The sequence below is a fragment of the Topomyia yanbarensis genome, chromosome 1 (assembly GCF_030247195.1).
Source record: "Topomyia yanbarensis strain Yona2022 chromosome 1, ASM3024719v1, whole genome shotgun sequence".
NCBI lineage: Eukaryota > Metazoa > Arthropoda > Insecta > Diptera > Culicidae > Topomyia > Topomyia yanbarensis.
In genome coordinates, this window is record NC_080670.1 from 185,074,035 (window position 1) to 185,096,520 (window position 22,486).

Here is a 22,486-nt window from a genome sequence, read left to right on the forward strand (position 1 = left end):
AGCAGTGCGCCCAGAATATATGGTGTTTGGTGGCTGCTACGGCTGGACTTTCTATGATCTGTGAAGTCAGCTAATGTGATGTAGCCTATAGAGGCGCCCAAAAATTCATGTAAACATATCGTTGATATCCTTGTTGCTTTGTATGACAATTGTAACCCGTCAGAGTAACAATTTAGCACTGGGTAGAAATATACTCTTTTTTGTATATACACTCCGTAGAGTGTATTGTTTACGTAATGTTATGTTCACCGCTGTTCGATACCGTTCATATTTAGTTTGTGAATTTTTGTATAGTTTCGCGTTTGTGAACGGTTTTGTGCGTGCAGATAGGTGTAGAAAATTTTGTTAAACTTTTGTGTGTACGTAACATAGGGTTTAGTTAGGTTACCGCTCTCCTTTCGCTGAAAAAGTGGTCTGATTATGCTGTACCATCACGATGACAGCTATGCGGCGCTGCGGTTTTTTGGTGTTGAACGTTTTGTTTTGTTCGCCAGGAAGGCGGCCATCGTGATACGAAAGAAAGTGACGGACCACGGTTACAATAAAACGTCCATGAAATTGTTGTGGCTTTTTTCGGGACATTTTCCCGCAACTGTTAAGTGCGCGTGTGCGACGGTAGATTCCCGTCGAAAGTGCCGGCCCGTGGTCCGGGTGGTAAAGAAAGTGTGGTACTGGATCGCCGTCGGGGGAAGCTAATTATCAAGGAGCTTTCGCTTGCCCGGTTAACCGTAAAGGATCCAGACGCACCATTCCGCCCTCGCTGGGAAGGATAAGCCGAACGAGCCTTGCTCTCCTTCCCAGTTACTAGCCAAGGAGGGCGAAGCAGTGTCGACAGCGGCTCCCCCTGGGAAGAACACTACGGTATCTTCCGGGATTCTTTGTGGGGAGCATTCGTCACCACCGTCGCTAGGGAGGTTCTGACAAAGGAGCAAAGCTCACCTCCCTGGCTAATTGCTAAGGACCACTGCCGGAGCAGCCAACGATACCAGCAGGAGAACTCGGCCGTTGGAGTCCCTTCCCGCCGTCGTCAGCAGCAGACTGTAAGGAACGACAGCAGCAGAGGAGAGTTTCGGGAGAATAAACGATTAGGTTAGAATTTTATTTGTTTGTTTACCTTTTTTTGTTCTGAAACGAAAATCCGAAATTCTGTCGAAGCACCTAGGCCGCCCTGAAAAGAAGGGTCCGCCGGGCAAACAAGAACCCGAGTAGTGGGCAAACTCCTACTTACATTTACTTACACAAAGAAGCATGGATGTTGAAGGAAGCAAGCTATCGAGTGCTCGGAGTGATTGAACTAAAGAGCAACCTGCCGGAAACTCGATAGACGATGTTATGGACGTTGGAACCTCTAGGACCCGACCTGCTATGGAACTCGAGAGCTGTAAACGCTAATAACGGGCGAACACGAAATTATTGCGACACATTCAACAGGGCATAACTTTTTTACCATTGGGTAAAAATCAACCAAATTTTGCACACTTTCTCATTGATGTGTATTGTTTACATGTTGTCAAACTCGAAGTCGTGTTTTTCGATTCAACGAAATTGAAGGTGAACCAACGCGAGTCGAGAGAACAAATTCTTTCCAAACACCTGGAATTTCCTGACCTGTCGCACCGGCAGTTGGGAAAAATGTTGAACATTCACCATTCAACCGTCTCCAGAGTGGTGAAGCGATTCCAGGAGCGTCTCAAGCCGTGATTTGGCTAAAAAGATCGGCATGTCGCAGAGCTACGTCCAGAATGCAAAGAAGAGAGCTGGACTACATACATACAAGGTACAGAACTTCCCACACCGCGATGAGCGGCAACAATCGACGGCTAAAACTCGGGCACGGAAGCTCTACGAGAAGATGCTGACAAAATATGGCTGCTGTGTGATGGACGACGAAACGTATATAACAGCCGATTTTAAGCAAATTCCGGGGTTGGAGTTTTTCACCGGCAAGAGCAAGTTCTATGTGGACGACAAATTTAAGAAGAAAATGTCGAAGTTCGCCTCCAAATATCTCATTTGGCAGGCCATCTGCTCTTGCGGACTGAGGAGTGAGCCTTTCGTGACAAAGGTCACAATAAATGGCAATCTACAAATCTGAGTGCCTCGAGAAGCGCCTTTTGCCGTTCTTGCAGCAGCACGACGAAGCTCCGCTATTTTGGTGGTATGAGGCCCATTCTGTCCATTTTGTATCAAAAGACATGAATCCGCCAAACTGTCCGGAGCTGCGCCCGGTGGAGCAGTACTGGGCAATGATGAAGCGGGAACTTCGAAAGAGCAAGAAGACAGTCAAAGACGAGAAGGACATGTTAAGAAAATGGAAAAAAACTGAGAAACTGGTACCGGATGACAGTTTAAAGACTTTGATGGAGGGCATCAAGCGAAAATGCGTTCAATTTTACACTCAGGGCTCCATTGATTAACTTTTCTTTTGATTTTTGAAGTAAATATAATTGATTTTAAACATTATAAGAAAATTGGCGTGACATTTTCGGTGTCGCAATAATTTCGTGTTCGCCCTTTACTCGCTTGCTATCATTCAGAAAGTGTCAGATGTCTCGAAACAGGTGACCGCGAGGACTCCGTTCCATGAACACGTCGTTCAATAATGACGTGAATAAATTTATCACCGATTTACAAACTATAATAGAACTAAAGGCGTTTTACGAAGCGCAGGCTTACCTACTGATATATATTTTCATTAAAATTCTACTTATGACACTTTGTTGGAGTAGTCATCGAAGATCAAAATATTTCTCTATACAGCAAAAAGATAATCTCATAAATTTATAATCATTTTTATTGTAGACCTTTTCATTTTTAATGGTATATGTATTTTACCAAGACTTATTGTTTTCACGATATACATATCTTATGCGAATCATCAAGATATTAACTATGTACTATTTCAATTTGGCTCTTGATAATCAATATTTCATCATTCTAACGAATAAATGTGTACCGGCTGTTCGCTACACACCTTGTGGTTTCTTTTTTTTGTTTGTTTTAGTTTGTTATTTACTTTTGGTATTTCTGGTTACTAAATCGATCATCGTTGGCATTATCTTTAATTTACACTACTTAGTACTTTTCGAAGCTCTACACACTATAGCCAGCCCCCGATCGGTACACTTTCAACTGGTTGGTTTTTGTTTTGTGTTGTAGGATTTTATTTTGTTTCTCTTTCATTGACTAGACAAAATTTAAGTATAATGCATCTTGCGATACTGAAATGTGTGTGTGTGTACGGTAGTTAAAAACTTTATTATCAAGTAATAGCGCTGACATATTCGTTTTGGTATTAAATCGTTTTGATCTAGAGGAGTTTCAAAGTTGGTTTTTTTTGTAGATTACTTTCTGCAGCGAAGTCTTCGTTCGGAACTTGAATCTATCTACAATCGGGAAAATAATCGATAGTTCGTCTGACTTTGCAATAAACTGGGGCAACAGCTCTTCGATACTGATTTGTTTATTCATTTTTTTTTCATTTGGTATTGTTAGCTTAACTTTACATAAATTTGATATTTTTAATTTAACTGTACATCTTAGATCCTGATTCAACAGCAATTAGTTCAACCTGATGGTGTTCTCTAGATAATAAATAAGTCGAAGGAAAGGAAAGGTGACTTGAAATGAGTCCGTTCGATTGCACATTCTAGGTGACTTTGAAACTAACAGATAAAATTTTAGCTCACAAAGACTACATTTACTCACTAGCGCGTTTATTTGTCTTCCAATATAGGTTAGGATCTCATCAGAAAAATAGCTTAAATTTGACCTATTTTGTCCTTACTCGACAAGCTTTCTCATCTTTGCTTTGTAGGAGGAGACTTAATTTAATTTCAGAAATTAAACAAAAGGTCGCACGATAAAAATATTTACACAGCCTCGTGTGCGGAGGTTCTACTATAATTATTATAATCTGTCGCCCCTTCCGCCAACTCCGTTGCACGATTTTCCACCGATTCAATTTGCGTTACCTTCGCACGCCGGAAACCGAACTGATTTCCTTCGAGCGGTTCTGTTTGGACGTTGCTGCTGCTGCTGGTCTGCACATGCCCGATAAACTTGATTGAATTTGACATTTATACTTCCACCGCGCTCGGTACGGCAGCTTATCTCTCCTCACACGTCACATTATTTTCGCGGCTAACTTGATAAAGCGAAATTTGTTCGCTTTGATCTCGAGCGACTAATCAACTGTTGTGTGTTTGGGATGTGGCGGCAGTGTTTGCTTGGATTTTTTTTGCGCTGTCGAATTTTCCTTTGAACGCGGAAAAAATATGGGTGTCATTTTTTTGACAATTATTTAGGTACACTCACATTCGCGTCGGTTGGCGTGTGTTGGTGCTACTCGATACACCCTCCCACTTTTTCGCTCGCGTATGTTTTCGTTCTCTTTGGAATTACGATTCGATTTCTGTCCTTCACTAAACTGTGAAGTGATGATGTGTGTCGCCTGTTTCAGATCAAAATGCGATTGTTTTTTCACGTGTTCAACAATTTTAGTTTGATTTGTTTTCTAAAAGTCTCGTGTCTTGTTTAGCATAAAAATGGAATTCCTGCATCTTGGAGGTTCATTTGTTTACTGACGCATCAAAGGTCATTTAATTAAGGTGACATAAACTAGTTTGACATCTCGAGCTTAAGATCATTATTCATGTTATTCGAACATTTTTGAGATTTCTGCTCTGCACAATTCACACGAGAATGACACATTTACAAAAAAGTATGTTTCGCAAATACTGCTCCCTGAACACAATACATCTGATTTATCGCCGCAATTAACCTTTACTCGGACACGTTTATTTCTTTTTTCTCTTTCACCCAAAACGGGGATTCATTCAATTTCTCAATCAGCTCTTCTGTCCCTCGGTAGCGTTCTTCCTAAACCCGCCGCCTTCTACCCACCACCGACAGCGATCGATAGTAGCAAAGCGCCTACTAAGGCTTGTCTAATCCTTTTCCATGTTCAGGGTAGATAACGGAAAGTCTTTGATTCGGTGCCGCCCGAACTACGGCCACATCACAACACACAACAATGACGCTGGCTGGCTGGCTGGCTGATTTATATAAACAAACACGGAGCTACTTTGAAGTTTTGGCTACCGACCGACCGTCCGGTCACCGATTTTTTTTTTCGAGAATAACCGCCCGTGACTAGGATAAGATAAGTCGCACTCAACCTCAAGATTAGCCCAGACCTGGGCGCAGGAAGGTCCCGCACGTTCAATCGTGAATATCGTCCACATTGTTCCGCCGATGATGATGATGATGATCATCGTCATCGTCGTCCGGTACCATCAGATCATCATCGTCAAGGCCCGAAGTGACCGTCACGTTGTTTTTAACCGTCCCGTTGTTGTTGACGTTGTTATTATTGTTGTTGTTGTTGACGGCGACGCTGATGGCACTGTTGATGCTGGTGTTGTACATGGCGAGCGATGACGAATGGGACAGCATGCTGCCCAGGGCGTTTTCTCAGACAGTATCCGATACGCTGGCATACTGACATGCCGACAGGCCAGCAGAATTCGATCTGGACACGGGCGACGGAGCCGAGTACGGACTGGAGAAGCCGGAAGCGTGCTGTTTAGCCTTCAATCTTAGCGTTGCAATACTGGAGGTCATTGCCGTGCAGGGTTCCGCCGTAGCTCGGTGGTGATACATACTGTACGGATTGGTCGGGTTCGTATAGGGACAAGGCGTCGGAGATACTCCGGCACCTCCCGTCGTACCACCCAAACTGGTTCCCATGCTTCCCGGCAGCATCGTTCCGCCTCCCATTCCGGCCGCCACCGACGAGGATGTATTGAAACAATTGATGGAATTCTGGTGGTGATTCGATGACACTATCGATGTCCCCAGTGGATTCACCGTCCACGGGAAGGTCTTGGCACCGAGCGGCGACGGTACCTTCGCCCAGTTGTTGTACGAATACGACGAATACAAACTGTCCGTGTCGGCGAATGGTTGCACAAACTGTGGTCCGAAGCCATTTTTAAAGTCGGCTGCCGCAATCGCGTTCATCTGGTTTCGCTCCCGTTTGCGCCATTTTGCCCGACGGTTCTTGAACCACACCTGCAAAGGATAGAAAGGGAAAGAAAATGGAAAATAATTACTCTCATTATCACAACACACAGCAAAGCAGCTGAAGCGGGCTGCGGCCGAGCGAGCACTTGGCTGATCGAACGCCATTAATCTTCATTTTTCTCGCCATCTTCTCCGCCCTCACCCTCATCGCCTACTCTGACAGCAGAACACGGGGGAGGCATGGGTGCAATTACGCGGTTCGTTGACTGCGCGCACTCACAGATCCCCTTCTGGTTTGGTTCATGGATTGCTTTGCCGACGGCAATAATGGCGACGGGAGACAAAGTTTCAACGAGCCGTGCCCGTAGAGACATTCAATTTAGAATATGGGTTTTTTTCGGTTGCTGCGATTGGTGGAGTAGCCGGTCGTCATTGTTGGAGGGGAGTGATGAGACTGTTGGTTTCATTGGAATCGATATGATGGAAGTTTTTGGTACCAATTCATTCTACAAGGATGCAGTTTCTTCTGCCATTGAATTGAATTAGATTTTTTACTGCCACAGTTAACCTCACTTTTCTTGATAGTTTATTTATACTGTTTACATGGACTTAGAAAAATTTTGTGGACAACTAGATGCGTTGGTAGCAAATCCTCCATGTAAACAGTACAAGTGAACTGTCAAATTATTCAATACTTTACACTGACGTCACAAATGATTTCGAGTGTTCATTTTTGACAGTTCGCGTGTACTGTTTACATGGACTGGAATTATTTGCGATTTGCGGATCTAATCGTCCACAAAAAAAAGAACCTAATAATTTTTGCCGCTCTTTGTTTACTTTCGATTTTTAAAGTTTTTAAATGATGTCCCAGAACATTTCGTAAGATGATGTTGTTGATTAGCAAATTACGTAAGATTTACCACGAAATTGTTGCAAAACTCATAACTAATTGTGTTTTTCTCACATAGAAATTAATCAAATTTTTCATCTGTTTATATTTTTTTTCGTCTTGTGAATTTCGAAGTTGTGCGTTTTATTGCGACAAGGAAAATAGTTAAATTGGGTCCTTTTTTGATGCAGCTACCGTTAAAGACGCGTAGTCAAACATTTTTTTTTTGATTTTTTATACACAAAATGAGAAATACAATATATTTTACATAATCGAAATAATAGGGCCACATCTTCAATACAAACACCTTGACTCCTATCCTAGAATCGATGCCGCTTGCTGCTAAATAAAAACAGATAGAGCGTTCCATTGTCGAATGGATTAACGAAATATTGCGTTGCCGGACTGTGACTATCTTGTTCGTAGGTGAAGCCATAACTATGACAACCCCTAGAGGATATCCTCAAGGTAGAGTGCTGTCACCCATTATGTGGTCCCTGATAGTAAACGGTCTACCGAACGAACGGAAACGTCTGGGGTTCGAAGTAATGCAGATGACATTGTTTTCATAAGGTTATGGTCAAAGGTTTTTTTTGTCCAATTCAATCAGTTTCCAACAAATACTAGGACCAATTTACAACGATAAAAAATAATAGGTTCGGTGTGGATGATCGTTTTAAAAAGCAAAAGGATGTAGAAATCTACATCGAATTATCTTCCCCGGCAGGCAATCTGCACCCGTGGAAAGAGAAGCTCTTCGCAAAAAGCACCATCAATGGTAAAATTCACAAAACGGAATGTTTAAAAAAAACATCTTTTACCATTTTTGAAGTAGCATAATCTAAAACCACCACTTTTGGCGAGATGGAGAACGTCCCCTTTGTTTGACATTGAGAAAAGCCTTCGACAATACTTCGGACTGTGACTGCCTCGCTAGTAGGTGAGACCATAACCATGAGAACTACTAGAGGCTGCCCTCGGGACGGAGTGCTATCACCCCTTCTGTGGTCCCTGATAGTAGATGGTCTGCTGAAAGAAGGTCTGGGGTTCGCAGTAACGCAAACGCCATTTTCATTATGCTATATTCCCCCTAAGGAGAAAATTAGGGTAAAATCACATTTGCGTGTAAAGGGCATAAAACCAATAACTAAATTAGCTTCGTCTCATCCTAATCCGACACTAACTTAGTGACAGGAGATAGCGTAAATCCAGCGTAGTAAGTAATTTCACTACATTAGTGTCCGATTCTTATGAGACGAAGTCGAAATGTAAATTTTATAATTAATTTCGACATTGTCATCTTAAAGTTGTGGTCGAAAGCTCGTTCAAACAATTTTTTTGATGACGATCACTTTCACTTGCATAAATTCAACCGGTGTCTCTTTATAGGATGAGACAGATGCTTCAGCAAGTTGACCCAGGAGCGTTCTTCTTGCATGACAGAAGTGGCCTGCGTTAAGCCAAACCGAACTGAGCGCCTTAATTTTTTTCTGGTATTTTTTATGTTAAAATGCATTTTTAGATAACTTACCATTAACATAGCAAATTAAGGAACACTTATTTGTTTTCGTTTACTATTTGTGTTCCCAAAAATAAATATATGTGGGTGTTGCTAACGCTATGTTGCAAGCGATAGCGTTTTTAGAGCATGCATCTTAAAATGGCGCTTGGTCCTCTTTGGCTTAACACAGGCCAAGTGTAACTGAGAATTGTACGTTGAAAATATCGGGAGATCATGCGAGGTGCTACACAATAGAGATCCTTTTCAGTATCTTTGGTGCTCATGAAACTCTCCACACTTACCACCCCGTGGTTTATTACCGCTGTTTGCATGTCTGAATTGTGAAATCCTTTATATGACTAACTTCGTGCTTCAGCAATTTATCTACGGTCAGACTCGAACCTGTGACTACACCATCAATCTCCACTCACGTAAAGGGATGTATACGCGGTACTCTAGCGTAAAGCGCTCATCTCGAACTTGGTTTGGTGAATGGAGGCTAAAGATCGAGGAAACTAGAAATCGGCAGAACTTTCGTTCATGGTTTAGGAAGAAATTCTGCACAGATTTTCTCTGAATAGTCTCGTTCTCATCTTGTGAATTTCCAACTTGTTGTGGTAATTTCGCCAAAAACCACAATATTTTAACACGCGTTATTGCTAAAAAAAAGTTGATGTGTAGCGTCCAGTCTGTCGAGGTATGCGCAGAATTACTTATATGTGTACATATAAGGTTCAAAATTGCCCAAACTGCGATAAACTTCAGCCAAATGTTGCCAATACCCGTAGTAAAAAACTCTACAATGACAGATACAGTTTGCTGGATACACGTCAAAGCTAACTTCCAACAAATACCAGGACATGAGTGTAATGGCGGAAATGATAAGTTTAAAGTGGAAGATCATTTTAAAAGCATAAAATTTCCAAACTCGCAACGAAATACCTGATCTGGCAGGCAAACTGCAGCTGTGGAAAGTGAAGTAAATATTTCGTCCAAAAGCAACAAATCAAAATCAAAGATAAAATAATGCAATTTTGGCCGGATTTAGTTTCTTATCACTATACCAAGAGCATGCTAGAATAGTATGAGGAGAATTAGTCATTTTGTCCCCAAGGACAATAATCTACAGAATTGTCCTAAACTTCGTCCAATTAAAATCTAGTGGGAACTAGAACTTTAAGAATAGAAAAGTGGATAAAAATGCCCTGGGCTTGGCGATGAATCCTGGCGTGGGACTTTTTTAAACTTGGAGTGTCCCTAAGATGACAATATATCAGTTGATCTTTGGCAGCTCTTGGTGATCATCCATACATACCTACACCCTCGACCCCCCCAAACATGATAACACCCCGATTATAAGGTGAACCTTCTAGCACTTATAAATCTATGAATGCGTTTTCAAATGTGAACCTATAAACGCACGTGTTCGCACGACCATTAATCGGTCACACCCGGAAGTCTTGGTCCTAGCAAACTTGGTCCATACATTCAGTTGGAGTAATCAAAAAATAACGCTCGTATCCACTAGACAATACTTTCCACGGCGACATGACCGGGAACTCCAGTGATACAAGAAAATTCACTCTCGTCTAGGATCTGACAATTAAATTTGCGAATAATATACGGTAATAAAATCCAATTTAGGCACGCGAAGCTACATACACGTGACATACAAACGCGCTACGCACACGTGACATACAAACGCCTACGCGATCGAACGCATTAACTTATAATCGCCCGAGCCCTGCGCGATGATACACAAAGACGAACATGCAATCGCGATCATCGAAACTTTGCAAACACAAAAATTGCTGATTTAGTGAACGCTGTAGCACTCTGATTAACGCGGTTTCAACCGCGCACAAACAAACGCTCGCTCCAACGTGATCGTTAAGTCCCTACGCCCGAACATCTGAACCATACGCTATATATCACAACCAGAACACGACCCGCTGCAATTGGCCTTAAACAGTGTTTAACAGTGAGTAACATTTCCCGTCTCGTCTGTAATTGTAGTGAGTGACTGTGACGGGAAGCCCTTCCGAGAACCCAGCTTTGCTGTTTCAGTAGGACAACTCTCGAAAAAAAATAAGCCAATAATATTCAACTTAAAAATATATGTTTTGTTTACGATCCAAATATTATGATGGATTATGGATTCATTATCTTTGCGATTCGACCTTTATAGAGCGGGATTCTTCTTGCGAGACTTCAAAATACGTTCACAACTCTAGTAAGTCATTCGATTCGAGCAGATTGAATGCATTCCCGGATTGAATTTGTCATTTTCAGGTTAGATAATTTTAATAGCTTTTTCAAATAACTCAACAAGTTTTGTTTCTGTTAATGTCTTTCACATGTTTAAAATAAGCTAAAACCTCTTATTTATTATTTGAAACCAATTAATTTTTAAGATCCTTTCCGAAACAGCTCATGCTAAAAAGAAGGCAAAATATCATAGAGTTGGTTTCATAGAAAGTTTTCTACAAATTTGATTAATTTGTAGTAGTTGTCTATTAGATGTGTGGTTTCATTAATTTTTGGAGAAATTTCATGTTCCAGGAAACATTTTTTCAGGAAATGTTACGTTGAGTCTCATCCAGGAAGAATTCTTTGGTGGTCAATTAGAATGCAATACTGTGTGTAAACTAAGAATTGACTGCAACAGAAGGTCAAATGCCGTAACGGAATATATAGTACCTAGGTTTTGCTTTTTGCCTTCTTTTGAGCATGAGCTGTTTTGGAAGGAATAATGGAATTTTATTACCTTCAAATAAGAGATTTAGCCTTACTTTGAACTTAAGCAGAAAATAAAAGAAAGTCGTCAATAGAAATAAAGAAGCAGTCGGAAAATAATTTATCAGAAATCTGTTAAACTCGAATGCAATGTTCGACTTCTTGCAAGCGAAAATGAGGGATTCTTCGCACTTCGTTGCGATTGTCCATAAGTCTGTCTAGTAGAACTGAATTTGAAGTTGGTAGTCGTGAAACTCATGAATATAGCCTGAAACTTTTAGTTTGACGACAAAACGCTATATCACACCTTAAAGAAATTACCTTAAAAGTTACAAATAGTATTCATGTTACAAAGAGTTTTACAGCACAACAAAAATTTATACTGTGCTCTATGCTATATTTCTCCTTAGTGGAGAAAAATTTAGATAAAGGCCTTCACGCAAGACTAAGGCTTTATTCAGAAACACAAGTAGTGTTTTCGTTTTTTTTTTTGGAACTAGAATTGACACTAGCTTATTCCTGTCACTAAGTTAGTGTCGGATTCTGATGAGACAAAGTCGAAACGCAAATACTAAGACAAATTAGTAGAGAGTCAATTTTTCTTTCAGAAACATAGTTCTAGGGATGATCTGGTGCGAAAAACAAACTTCAAGAACGTTAGTCCGGTAACTAAACTTAATCGATTTGTTTCGACATTATACCATACACTCCTGGAGGAACTCGAAATCGACTGAAGGCTGGACTGATTTAGTGTGTGTGTGTGTGTGTGTGTGTGTTAACCATCCTAATTCCCACTAACTGGTGGTGATTCACAGAAAAAAGATGTTTGCATGTATTTTAACATATCCATGCAAATAACTTGGTTCAAGGATTTAGGTAGGTGTTAGCTCAATTGACTTTCCGATGACCCATTTCGTGTACAGTGCCAGATATGTTCCGAGGTCATCGTTCCATCAACCAGCCCCGCCTTACTGTAATGTTTGTATCAACCCAGCTCAAACGCAACGACCGATGCCGAAACCGATTGATTCGGAATCGGTTGTTGCATCTGAGCTGGAATCCACTCCGACTCCATTCAGAAATCCGAACCGGTTCCGAAATGGGTTTAACTGGGATGCCTTTCCTTTGCGAAATTTTCTCCTCTATCATCGATCAACAAAAGCGATGAACCTTAAAGTCAGGTTTAGATGGCACTGCAGGCACTGAGTAGAACGAACGGGAGTGTATTTTAGTGGCTAGAATCACACCCGTACTTGGTAAAATAACGAATTTTTTCGTTAAACTGCACTATTCTCGCGACATTTTCACCAACTAATACACAGCTTAATGTTAGACACGACCTAGTGAATGGTTGGTTTCGTTTTTCAATGAATTACACTGTATTTCACTCAAAAAATTTAAAAAAGTTTGGACAAAAACACCTTCTAGCGACTTGGCAGTGCCGCCACTTTTTTTTCTGAAGGCTGGACTGATTTAGTTTTTCAAAATTATTTTTTTTCTAGGCAGTCTATTACACATAACCCGTATGGTGATGGTTGTTTAACACGATAGATATGCAAGTTTGCAGATTTGAGAGTTTTACCATTCCCCTGCTATAAAAGTCTATAAATTCCATCGGATCACACCTTAATTTTGCGGCGTTCCTATCCAATCAACAAGTTAGAATATTCATAAAAAAATCCACGACTCCGAACCACCATTGACCGATTTGTTGGCCGCAGTCATATCTACCAACTCCGGAACGAAGAGCCACTTCTATCCCGTAATAAATCTTCACCTTTTGCCTGCAACGAGACTTGCCAACTTTCTAAGCTTTCGCACAATGTCCTGTGATGCCCTAGTCCGAGTAGCTCTATCATTGCACTAAATCGTCAAACCCATAAACAAAAGAGTCAAACACTAAAATTGCATGCTGTCAGATGCTGGCTGCCGCCACGCCACGGCCAGGGAAAGCATCGCCGTTTCATTTCCTCCGCTACTAGCCGGACAGTCCAGCCAGCATCAGCGTAGGAAATGACCACCACCGTTCCGAAGTTTTACTATCTAGGTACAGGTCGGTTGGAAGTCATCTTCTCCAACAGCAATGGAGAAAGCAGAAAAACTGCAACGCCATAAATTGTAGCCTTCGATTGTTTAGTGTTTTACGACCGGTTAGGGTTGTTGTCGGCACTCGTGTTGGCTGGACCGTTTGAAGGAAAAAAAAGCAGAACAATATATCGGTTATTCCTGTTCGTGCTCAGGTTGAACAACAGTGCTCAGTGGAATCGGTTATGCTGCAGCCCTCTGCAGTTGGAAATGTGTGTACATTGGAATATTTAATTTATCATCCAGCTACAATAGGTTCTTCCGCTGGTCGTATCGCCGAGGCACGGCCACCTTCTATAAAGCTAGTAGTTCTGCCTGGACGGAAGTAGCGCTAAAATCGAGCCAGGAATTATCGACCTGGTCATACGAATGCGGTTATGTTCGATTGGCCAACAGACGGTTGGTTCTTTATTGACCCTATGGCTAGTGTGAATTGTGTGCATTTTGTATTGTAGTATGTATCTCAGAACGGCCAGTTTCCTTCACCCGAGTTGATTGGCTTCTGTTTCCCCGGACCAGCGAAAACGTAAATACGTCGTGCTCGGATTATGGCCAACAATATATTGCATTCATAAAACAAATATTTTATGCCGCTTTCACTTCCTTTGTGATCTAACAAAGCAGAGTGCTCACTTCCGGCTCGGTTCTGTTGAAATCAAGACGATAGATAGAGGCTGTAAAGAGAATAGGGTATACTGCGCGTGTGTAACTGACTTCGGTTATATAATATTTACACTGTTTTGAATTGCTTAGTATAATTGTAAAATACGATAAGTCTATTTTAACACACATTATCGCACTTCATCAATATTTGTCTATCAGCGTTAAAGTAACAGCAAGTTCAAGTTGAAAACAGATTATCGCGATTTTTCACTCGATCGAACAGCTTAGGGCACATCCTACGCTGATCTATATCTGGTATAAATCTAAATATTTGGAACAAATTTAGATCTTCTCAACCCAACCGCGTAGATTTTTATTTTATACCAGCTCCAGATCAAAATTTTCGGAACTGGTCAAACCACAGACTAACATACATAACATTCGAAAACAATTCTCCGCTCGCTTTAATGGTCATTTTAAAGCCATTTTAGTTCAAATAATTTTAGTTGGGACTGTGGCAGCAAATGCGTTAATAGCATCACTGACATATACGCAAGTTTACGGGGGATAGACCTGTGGTGAAAAAAATTTTCGGGGCCCACTTGCAAGTAAGTGTTCCGACAAAATTAGCGGGTCGATATTTTTTCGAGAAATTTCCTTATAGTGTACCGCTTGTATCTCCATATCCTCGCCCTCCCGGGTCATCGGGCGGAGTTGGGCTCTTGTACTTCTTTTTTCCTGGATTAGGTTGGCTTCGAGATGTTGACCGGTCCGGATATGCCGAAAAAAACGGACTCTCATCCCTTCTTAGGCATCCTCACGGAATTTTTAACCGACTTGAAACTATGTACGCATTTATACATTTATACTTCTACTAATTGATGCTACTAATTTCCTGCTCTTTGCGGCGTCTCGACACATCTCAGTTAGAATTTTTTCTCCATGATAAGTCTCCCTTCGTGCTACTGCAAATCTGGAACAGACAATGACCACAAGATTTTGCCGAAAAATATGTATAGCGTCTTTGTATTAAATTTTCAAGTATGCACGACTTTTTTTTCGAGTTGTCCTACTGGAGCTGTAGAGCTAGGTTTTCGGAAGGGCTCTGAATTAGGCCAATTGTAGCGGGCCGTGATTCTGAATGTGATATTCATTGTACGGTTCAGGTATGTGCGGGCGCAGGGACTCGCGATCGCGTGTATCATCGCGAAGAGCTCGAGCATTTGTACGTTAACGTGTTCGATCGCGTGTGCGTTTGTATGTCGCGTTTGTTAACGTGTATGTAATTTCGCGTATATAAATTCTATTTTACAACCGTGTGCCTTTCGCATATTAGCGTGTGTTCTTGGATAATCGCGCGCGGACCGTGAATCTAGTACTTTATTTTTTGGTGTACTGCTAAGATGCTAAAAGAGTGTGAGATCTTCCATATCACTAGAGTGCCCGGTGATGTCGCCTGGAACGTGTTGTCTAGTGGCTATGTGCTTTATTTTTGATTGGTGCTACTGAATGTATGGACCTAAGTTATTAGGACAGAGAGTAATGGTTTCCGGACGTGACCGATTCATGAGCGCGCGAAAACGGACGTTTGTAGGTTCAAGTTTGAGACAGCGTTTGAAACTTCGTAAGTGCTAAAATGATCTCCTTCTTACCGGCGTGTTATTAAGTTTGCGCGATCACGAACGTAGGAGTGCGTTGTTAATCGCGAAGGGCTTAAGCATTCGTATGTTAACACGTTTGTCATGTGTGCTTGAAGTTTTTATCCGGTTTTTATATTCTAATATATTTGAAACGGGTTTTACAAAGCATGTTCTGTCCTTGCGACTTTCATACTTGTAAAAAACGAAGCACTTTTTGAACTGTTGAGAACGCACCAGCTGCATTATTTTCAGAAACTGAATTGATATTTCATGACCGTAAGCTTCTTCTTAAGAAAGAGGAAATTTAATAAACTGTCAACCTTTTATCCAGTAGACACCAAACTGTTGGCAGGTCCTTCATTTAAACTCCAAAAACTCATTCTCAAAACCCATTTCTCCATCGCATTAGCGGTAAACCGATTATTATTTAGCGATCGAAGCGTAAACCCATAGCTTCCCATTTCAAGCCGCAATCTCGCTTCCAATTCCAGTAGCACAACTTGTATGCTATGTTAATATTTGTCCCCAATCGCGCAGCGCAGCCGAAAATCGTTATCAGTCGCATCGGGCAAACGTGGCACCGCTGCTGGGCGAATGTATGGACAGAAGGACGACCGGTTCGGAGGCCGGGAAAGGAAGTTATCAGTCTGATAAACACCACTGTCAACGGTGCACTGCTCTGACGGTAGCTCTGTTTGCTAATGCTACTGTTACATCCATCGGTCGGGCGAACTGATGTAGGCATACCTGGATAGCATTAGCAGAGGTTCCCTCTTCGTCAGCGATGCAACTCGAATTGACCCGGAAGCGGAACGAACTCGGTTGTAACTATTCCCCACTTTTTCGGTGGCGACACCGATGGCGGTGATTATTAAACTTTACGACTGGTTTGGGTGGCACTGGCTTTCGGGAGCTTTGCATCCAATACACCACCGGGCAGCACACACACAGAGACACAGTCATTCGATGTAACGATGTAGGCTTGGCCGTCGATTTACTTCACAGTAGGTGGCCTAAACTAGGCTTAGCATTTTATGGGACCTCAGTTCAAATAAATTCGCCGTGGTTAATTTGCTTTTAATGTTAAATGTCGAAAAGGAGCAAATCAAACTCATCGATCATCCAATTTGAGGTATTTTATCATTTTAAAATTTAATTAAACCTACCGGCCACACCTCTACCGGTGAATTAGAAAAATACGGTCACGTGCCTTCAACCGAGAACGGTCATTAATCTAAAATATTACCATTTAATTGAATGTTTTGGGCCAGGAATATTTACAAAATTTCTTCCACCGCAGATTTAATAAGTTGCGACGACGCTTCGACCGCAGAAAATAAATTAAAAGCTAAACACCGTTTGCTGCTATGGCCGCCAGCGGCGGAGAATCACAACGCGGTTCACGAGGGCGCGTGCTAGAAACATTTTTCAGGTTAGGGGAAAGCGCGTAAATTAGTTTCCCTACTCGGTGTCTCGGGCAAGTGTGATCAATATGAGAGACCGACGACACCCGGTAAGGAAGGTAGATGCGGTATGCGATATCCATTAATATCAATATATCTTTTGCGGCTCTCTTCACTAGTGAAGATAGCACCGCAAACTTTTATCTAGGTTTTCACAATTTTTGTAACTAATTTTAGCAGCGATGGGTGCCGGTAAGTTTCCGACCGGTAGCGCCTATCCGACAGATAAGATTATCGTTCCCGATCGGCGCCAACCAATGCCGGTAGCTATTTATTCTAAACTGATTGATTTGTATAATTTGGTTAGTTGTACCCGGGCGGGCGAGCGGCGGCGAAAGTAAATTAAACAATTGTAATCGGCTTATGATAAGCGGGTACAAGCTGTGTATGTTCAATAGGGTTCTATCATTGACAATTTCGTGTGAACAGTAAACTCGATCCAAGCCCTAAAAGCTGTAAAAAAAACTCACAATTAAGGCAGTCGTGGTCGTTCTGTAAGTCCAGTGAAATCATATTTATTTTTACTCTGGTTTACCACCAGAAGAAAAAAATATAGTAAGGATTTTCTCCTTATTTGCTGCGGAGTATCCCTTTCTTAATCACGTCTACATCATTATTGCGCCACCACCGTTGCGCATTCTTACTGTAGTAGCAACTCGCCAAATCTGGTCAAAACTTGACGGGGCTCCGGTGGAACCTAGTGGACGCTAACGCACGTCTTTGTAGACATTCATTGATATATAACTGTATAATGAGAGCCGGCTACAACTACAGATCCCCTGCCAGATAACCTGATACTTGAAAAAACTTTCCCGAATATGTTCTTAACTGCACTAAGATCAGCTCCAGTTTACTGTACCACTTCAATTCGCTGAAAGAAACTTCCGGGAAATATTTTCAGACCCCCCAGAATAAATTCCAACAATTGAAAAAGATTCAACAAATCAAATGGCGCAATTGAATTTTGTATACAAAGACTCATTCTCAAGTTATGCATAATTAAGTAAACTTAATGTCAGAAATAGGATGTTTACGGTCGGGAGCAAGGAACCGTAAAATGGAAAGTTTAAGTATCCTCGAAGAATTTTACAACGTGAAACAACATATCTTCAAACATATTTAGTCTTCAGGAAAGTATTCAATTATGCTATTACAAACAAGTTTGTTGAAGACATGATCACTCCATGTATTCAGAGTAACGACATATATTAGGGTATTTGTGAAAGAAATCAAGTTATTCTGATATTTTTTTAAATGATAGACTTCTTCTATAGATTACTAGCTAATACCCATCGCGCTTGCTGCGATTTTCAACGAAATAGGAGGAAAACACAATTTGTTCCGAAGCGCCATCTGGCGGGCAGATAATCCCAAACCAATTGCACACAAACACGCTCCAGAACGAATACCTAGTATGTATAAATTTTGACGGCAATCGGTTAAACCGTTTGTGAGTCTATAAATCATATACATACAAACATTGACTTTTATATATATATATATATATATATATATATATATATATATATATATATATATATATATATATATATATATATATATATATATATATATATATATATATATATATATATATATATATATATATATATATATATATATATATATATATATATATATATATATATATATATATATATATATATATATATATATCATTCGTTTTCGAGCTCTCCATCGAGTCAGAGGTTGTTTTTTCTAGTCCGTAGTGCTGTGTGAGGCGATAAAGAATAGTTTTAATCCGCATTCAAGGTTATTTTGCCAGTTCGGTTCGGTCCTCAGTCTTTTGTTCGCGTGTGAGGATTAAACAATAGCCAGCTGTATAAGCTGGATCGGTTCGTCGTTGGACACCAGTTTAAAGCTAAGTGGTTTTTGTCTTTTGTAACACATTTATTGCTTTCTTCCGTCTGCGCGGGCGCTGACCCCGTGCGTTGACGTTTTCTATGGTTCCCTCTCCGGATGGTCAAATGGAAGTTGAATCGGGTTCAACTTCTAAGGCTCCCCCCCGGCCCAAATGCTATCCAGAACTCTCAACTGGTCCATTTGTGGTCTTCTTTCGGCCCAAGACTAAATCACTGAATCTTCTTCAGATTTCTAGAGACCTGACGGAACGGTTCTCGGCTGTGACCGAAATTTCAAAGGTCCGCTCGGACAAGATAAGGGTGTTGCTAGCCAACTCAAAGCAGGCAAACGATATTGCTTGCTGTGAGCACTTTACGCGGGATTATAACGTGTATATTCCGGCTGTAAGAGTACAATCCGAAGGCGTCGTAACCGATGAGAGTTTGACGTGCGAGGATCTGCTGAAGTACGGGGTTGGCCGATTCAGAGACCGCTTACTTCAGCCAGTTAAAATACTTGAGTGCAAACGTTTGCACTCAGTAGTAGTTGCGGGGGATGGTTCAAAAACGTACCCCCAATCAAACTCTTATCGGGTGACCTTCGCTGGTACCGCTTTGCCAAATTTCGTCCTCTTGCACAAGGTTCGTCTGCCTGTGCGTCTGTTTGTGCCGCGGGTCATGAATTGCACAAAGTGTAAACAATTGGGTCACACAGCCACCCATTGTAGTAATAAGGCCCGCTGTGGAAAATGCGGGGAGAATCATCTGGATGATTCGTGCAGTAAGCAAGCCGAAAAGTGTCCTTACTGTGCGGAGAGTCTGCATGATATCTCGGCATGTCCCGCGTACAAACTACGCGGGGATAAACTGAAACGTTCCCTTGCGGGACGATCCAAACATTCTTTCGCAGAAATGTTAAAGAATGCTACGCCACCATCCTCAGCAAACATCTATACTCACTTGCCTCCTGACGAGGGCGAGGCTGGTAACCCACAAGAGGGAACATCTACTAGGGTGCCTAGAATTTATAGGAAGAGGAGGAACACTTCCTCTCGTAAAGTTCCTTGTAAAGGCCAGAAGGTGTCCCTTGAGGGGGCTCCGAAAGTCACATCTATTGGAAGTGTTGCAACCAAACCGAAGCAATTAGCTCCTGGTCTCGGAGGATTAAGCTCAGAGAAGGAGTTCCCAGCACTTCCAGGAACATCAAAAATCCCAAGTGTTCCTTTGTTTCAGTTCGAGAGTAATCACAGCACTGGAATTATAAAACTCTCGGACATAGTGGACTGGATAATAAAAACTTTCAATATTACTGATCCTATTAAAAGTCTTATGTTAGCTTTTCTCCCTACAGTGAGAACATTTTTGAAGCAGTTGACTGCTAAATGGCCCCTCCTCTCAGCGATTGTATCCTTCGATGGCTAACTCATCGAACGAGGTCACGGATTTGATCACTGTTCTACAGTGGAATTGCAGAAGTATCATCCCGAAAATCGATTCCTTCAAAATTTTAATAAATAATTTGAGTTGCGATGCATTTGCATTATGTGAAACTTGGTTAACTTCCGACATAGATCTCAACTTCCACGACTTTAATATTATTCGCCTGGATCGAGACACCCCCCATGGAGGAGTGCTTTTGGGGATCAAAAAGTGCTATTCCTTCTACAGAATTAACCTTCCCTCGATAACAGGTATTGAAGTTGTCGCTTGTCAAGTAACAACCAAAGGCAAAAGCCTTTGCATAGCTTCCATATATATTCCCCCCAACACCGCGGTTGGGCACCGACGGCTACAAGACATCTTGGAATCCCTGCCAGCACCGCGACTAGTTTTAGGAGACTTTAACTCTCACGGTACAGCATGGGGTTGCCTCTATGATGATAACCGGTCTTCCTTAATTCAGGATCTTTGCGGTAACTTCAATTTGACAATTTTAAACACGGGTGAAATGACACGGATTCCTGCTCCTCCAGCGCGCCCGAGCGCCTTGGACTTGTCCCTTTGCTCAACATCGCTGCGGTTAAATTGCACGTGGAAGGTAATTCCTGATCCCCACGGCAGCGACCATCTGCCGATTGTAGTCTCAATCAATAACGGTTCAAGGCCATTGAAATCAATCAATATTTCGTATGACCTCACACGAAATATCGATTGGAAGAGCTATGCTGCCGCGATATCCGACAACATCGAATCTACCCAAGAACTTCCTCCGGAGGAAGAGTACAGCTTTTTGGCTGGCTTGATTCTCGACAGCGCGAATCAAGCTCAGACTAGGCCAGTACCCGGCGCGAACATACAAAAACGTTCTCCCAATCCCTGGTGGGATAAAGAGTGCTCAGACGTGTACGCAGAGAAGGCCGCCGCGTTTAAGACCTTCCGGAACGACGGGTTACCCGCCAGTTTTCGACAGTACGCGACGTTAGACAAGCGAATGAAGAGTTTGATGAAAGCCAAAAAACGCGATTATTGGCGCCGGTTCGTCGACGGATTAACGAGAGAAACATCGATGAGCACTCTTTGGGGAACAGCCCGACGTATGCGAAATCGAAACAGTACTAATGAGAGCGTGGAATATTCAAACCGTTGGATATTCGATTTCGCCAAGAAGGTTTGTCCGGATTCCGCCCCGGCACAGAAGATTTACCGCGCCGCGTCTCCTCACGATAGCGCGAACGAAACACCTTTTTCGATGGTGGAGTTCTCACTTGCTCTCTTGTCGTGTAACAATAAAGCTCCGGGGCCAGACAGAATCAAATTCAACTTGTTGAAGAATCTGCCTGACTCTGCCAAGAGACGCTTGTTGAACTTATTTAATAAGTTTCTCGAGGCTAACATTGTCCCACTCGATTGGAGACAAGTGAAGGTCATCGCCATCCAAAAACCAGGAAAACCAGCCTCCGACCACAATTCGTACCGTCCGATCGCAATGCTATCCTGTATCCGGAAGTTGTTCGAGAAAATGATCCTATCCCGCCTCGACAATTGGGTCGAAGCAAATGGCTTACTGTCAGATACACAATTTGGCTTTCGCAAAGGCAAAGGGACGAACGATTGTCTTGCGTTGCTCTCAACTGAAATTCAAATGGCCTATGCTAGCAAAGAGCAGATGGCATCAGTGTTCCTAGATATTAAGGGGGCTTTTGATTCAGTTTCGATCAACATTCTTTCAGAGAAGCTGCACCAGCATGGTCTTTCAGCGACTTTAAACAACTTTTTACTAAACTTGTTGTCGGAAAAGCACATGCATTTTTCGCATGGTGACTTATCGACATCACGATTTAGTTACATGGGCCTTCCCCAGGGCTCATGTCTAAGCCCCCTTTTATACAATTTCTATGTCAACGACATTGATGAATGTCTTGACAATTCCTGCACGTTAAGGCAACTTGCAGACGATGGCGTGGTGTCTGTTGCGGGACCCAAAGCTGTCGATCTACAAGGACCATTACAGAATACCCTGGACAATTTGTCTGCTTGGGCTATTAAGCTGGGTATCGAATTCTCCACGGAGAAAACTGAGCTAGTTGTATTTTCAAGGAAGCGTGAACCAGCACAACTACAGCTTCTATTAATGGGTCAAACTATCGCTCAGGTCTTCACAGTAAAATATCTAGGGGTCTGGTTCGACTCGAAAGGTACTTGGGGATGCCATATTCGGTATCTGAAACAGAAATGCC

At 42.0% G+C, this 22,486-nt stretch overlaps 1 protein-coding gene across 1 annotated transcript in view; it reads right to left on the reverse strand.

Moving 5' to 3' along the window:
• Positions 1 to 2,807: 2,807 nt before the first annotated feature.
• LOC131684126 (pituitary homeobox homolog Ptx1) overlaps positions 2,808 to 22,486 on the reverse strand; it is a 175,133-nt gene continuing 155,454 nt past the window's right edge. The window contains exon 5 of the mRNA XM_058966705.1: positions 2,808 to 6,075. Coding sequence (XP_058822688.1) covers positions 5,476 to 6,075 — 600 coding nt within the window. The 3' untranslated portion in view covers positions 2,808 to 5,475. The remainder of the gene's footprint in view (positions 6,076 to 22,486) is intronic.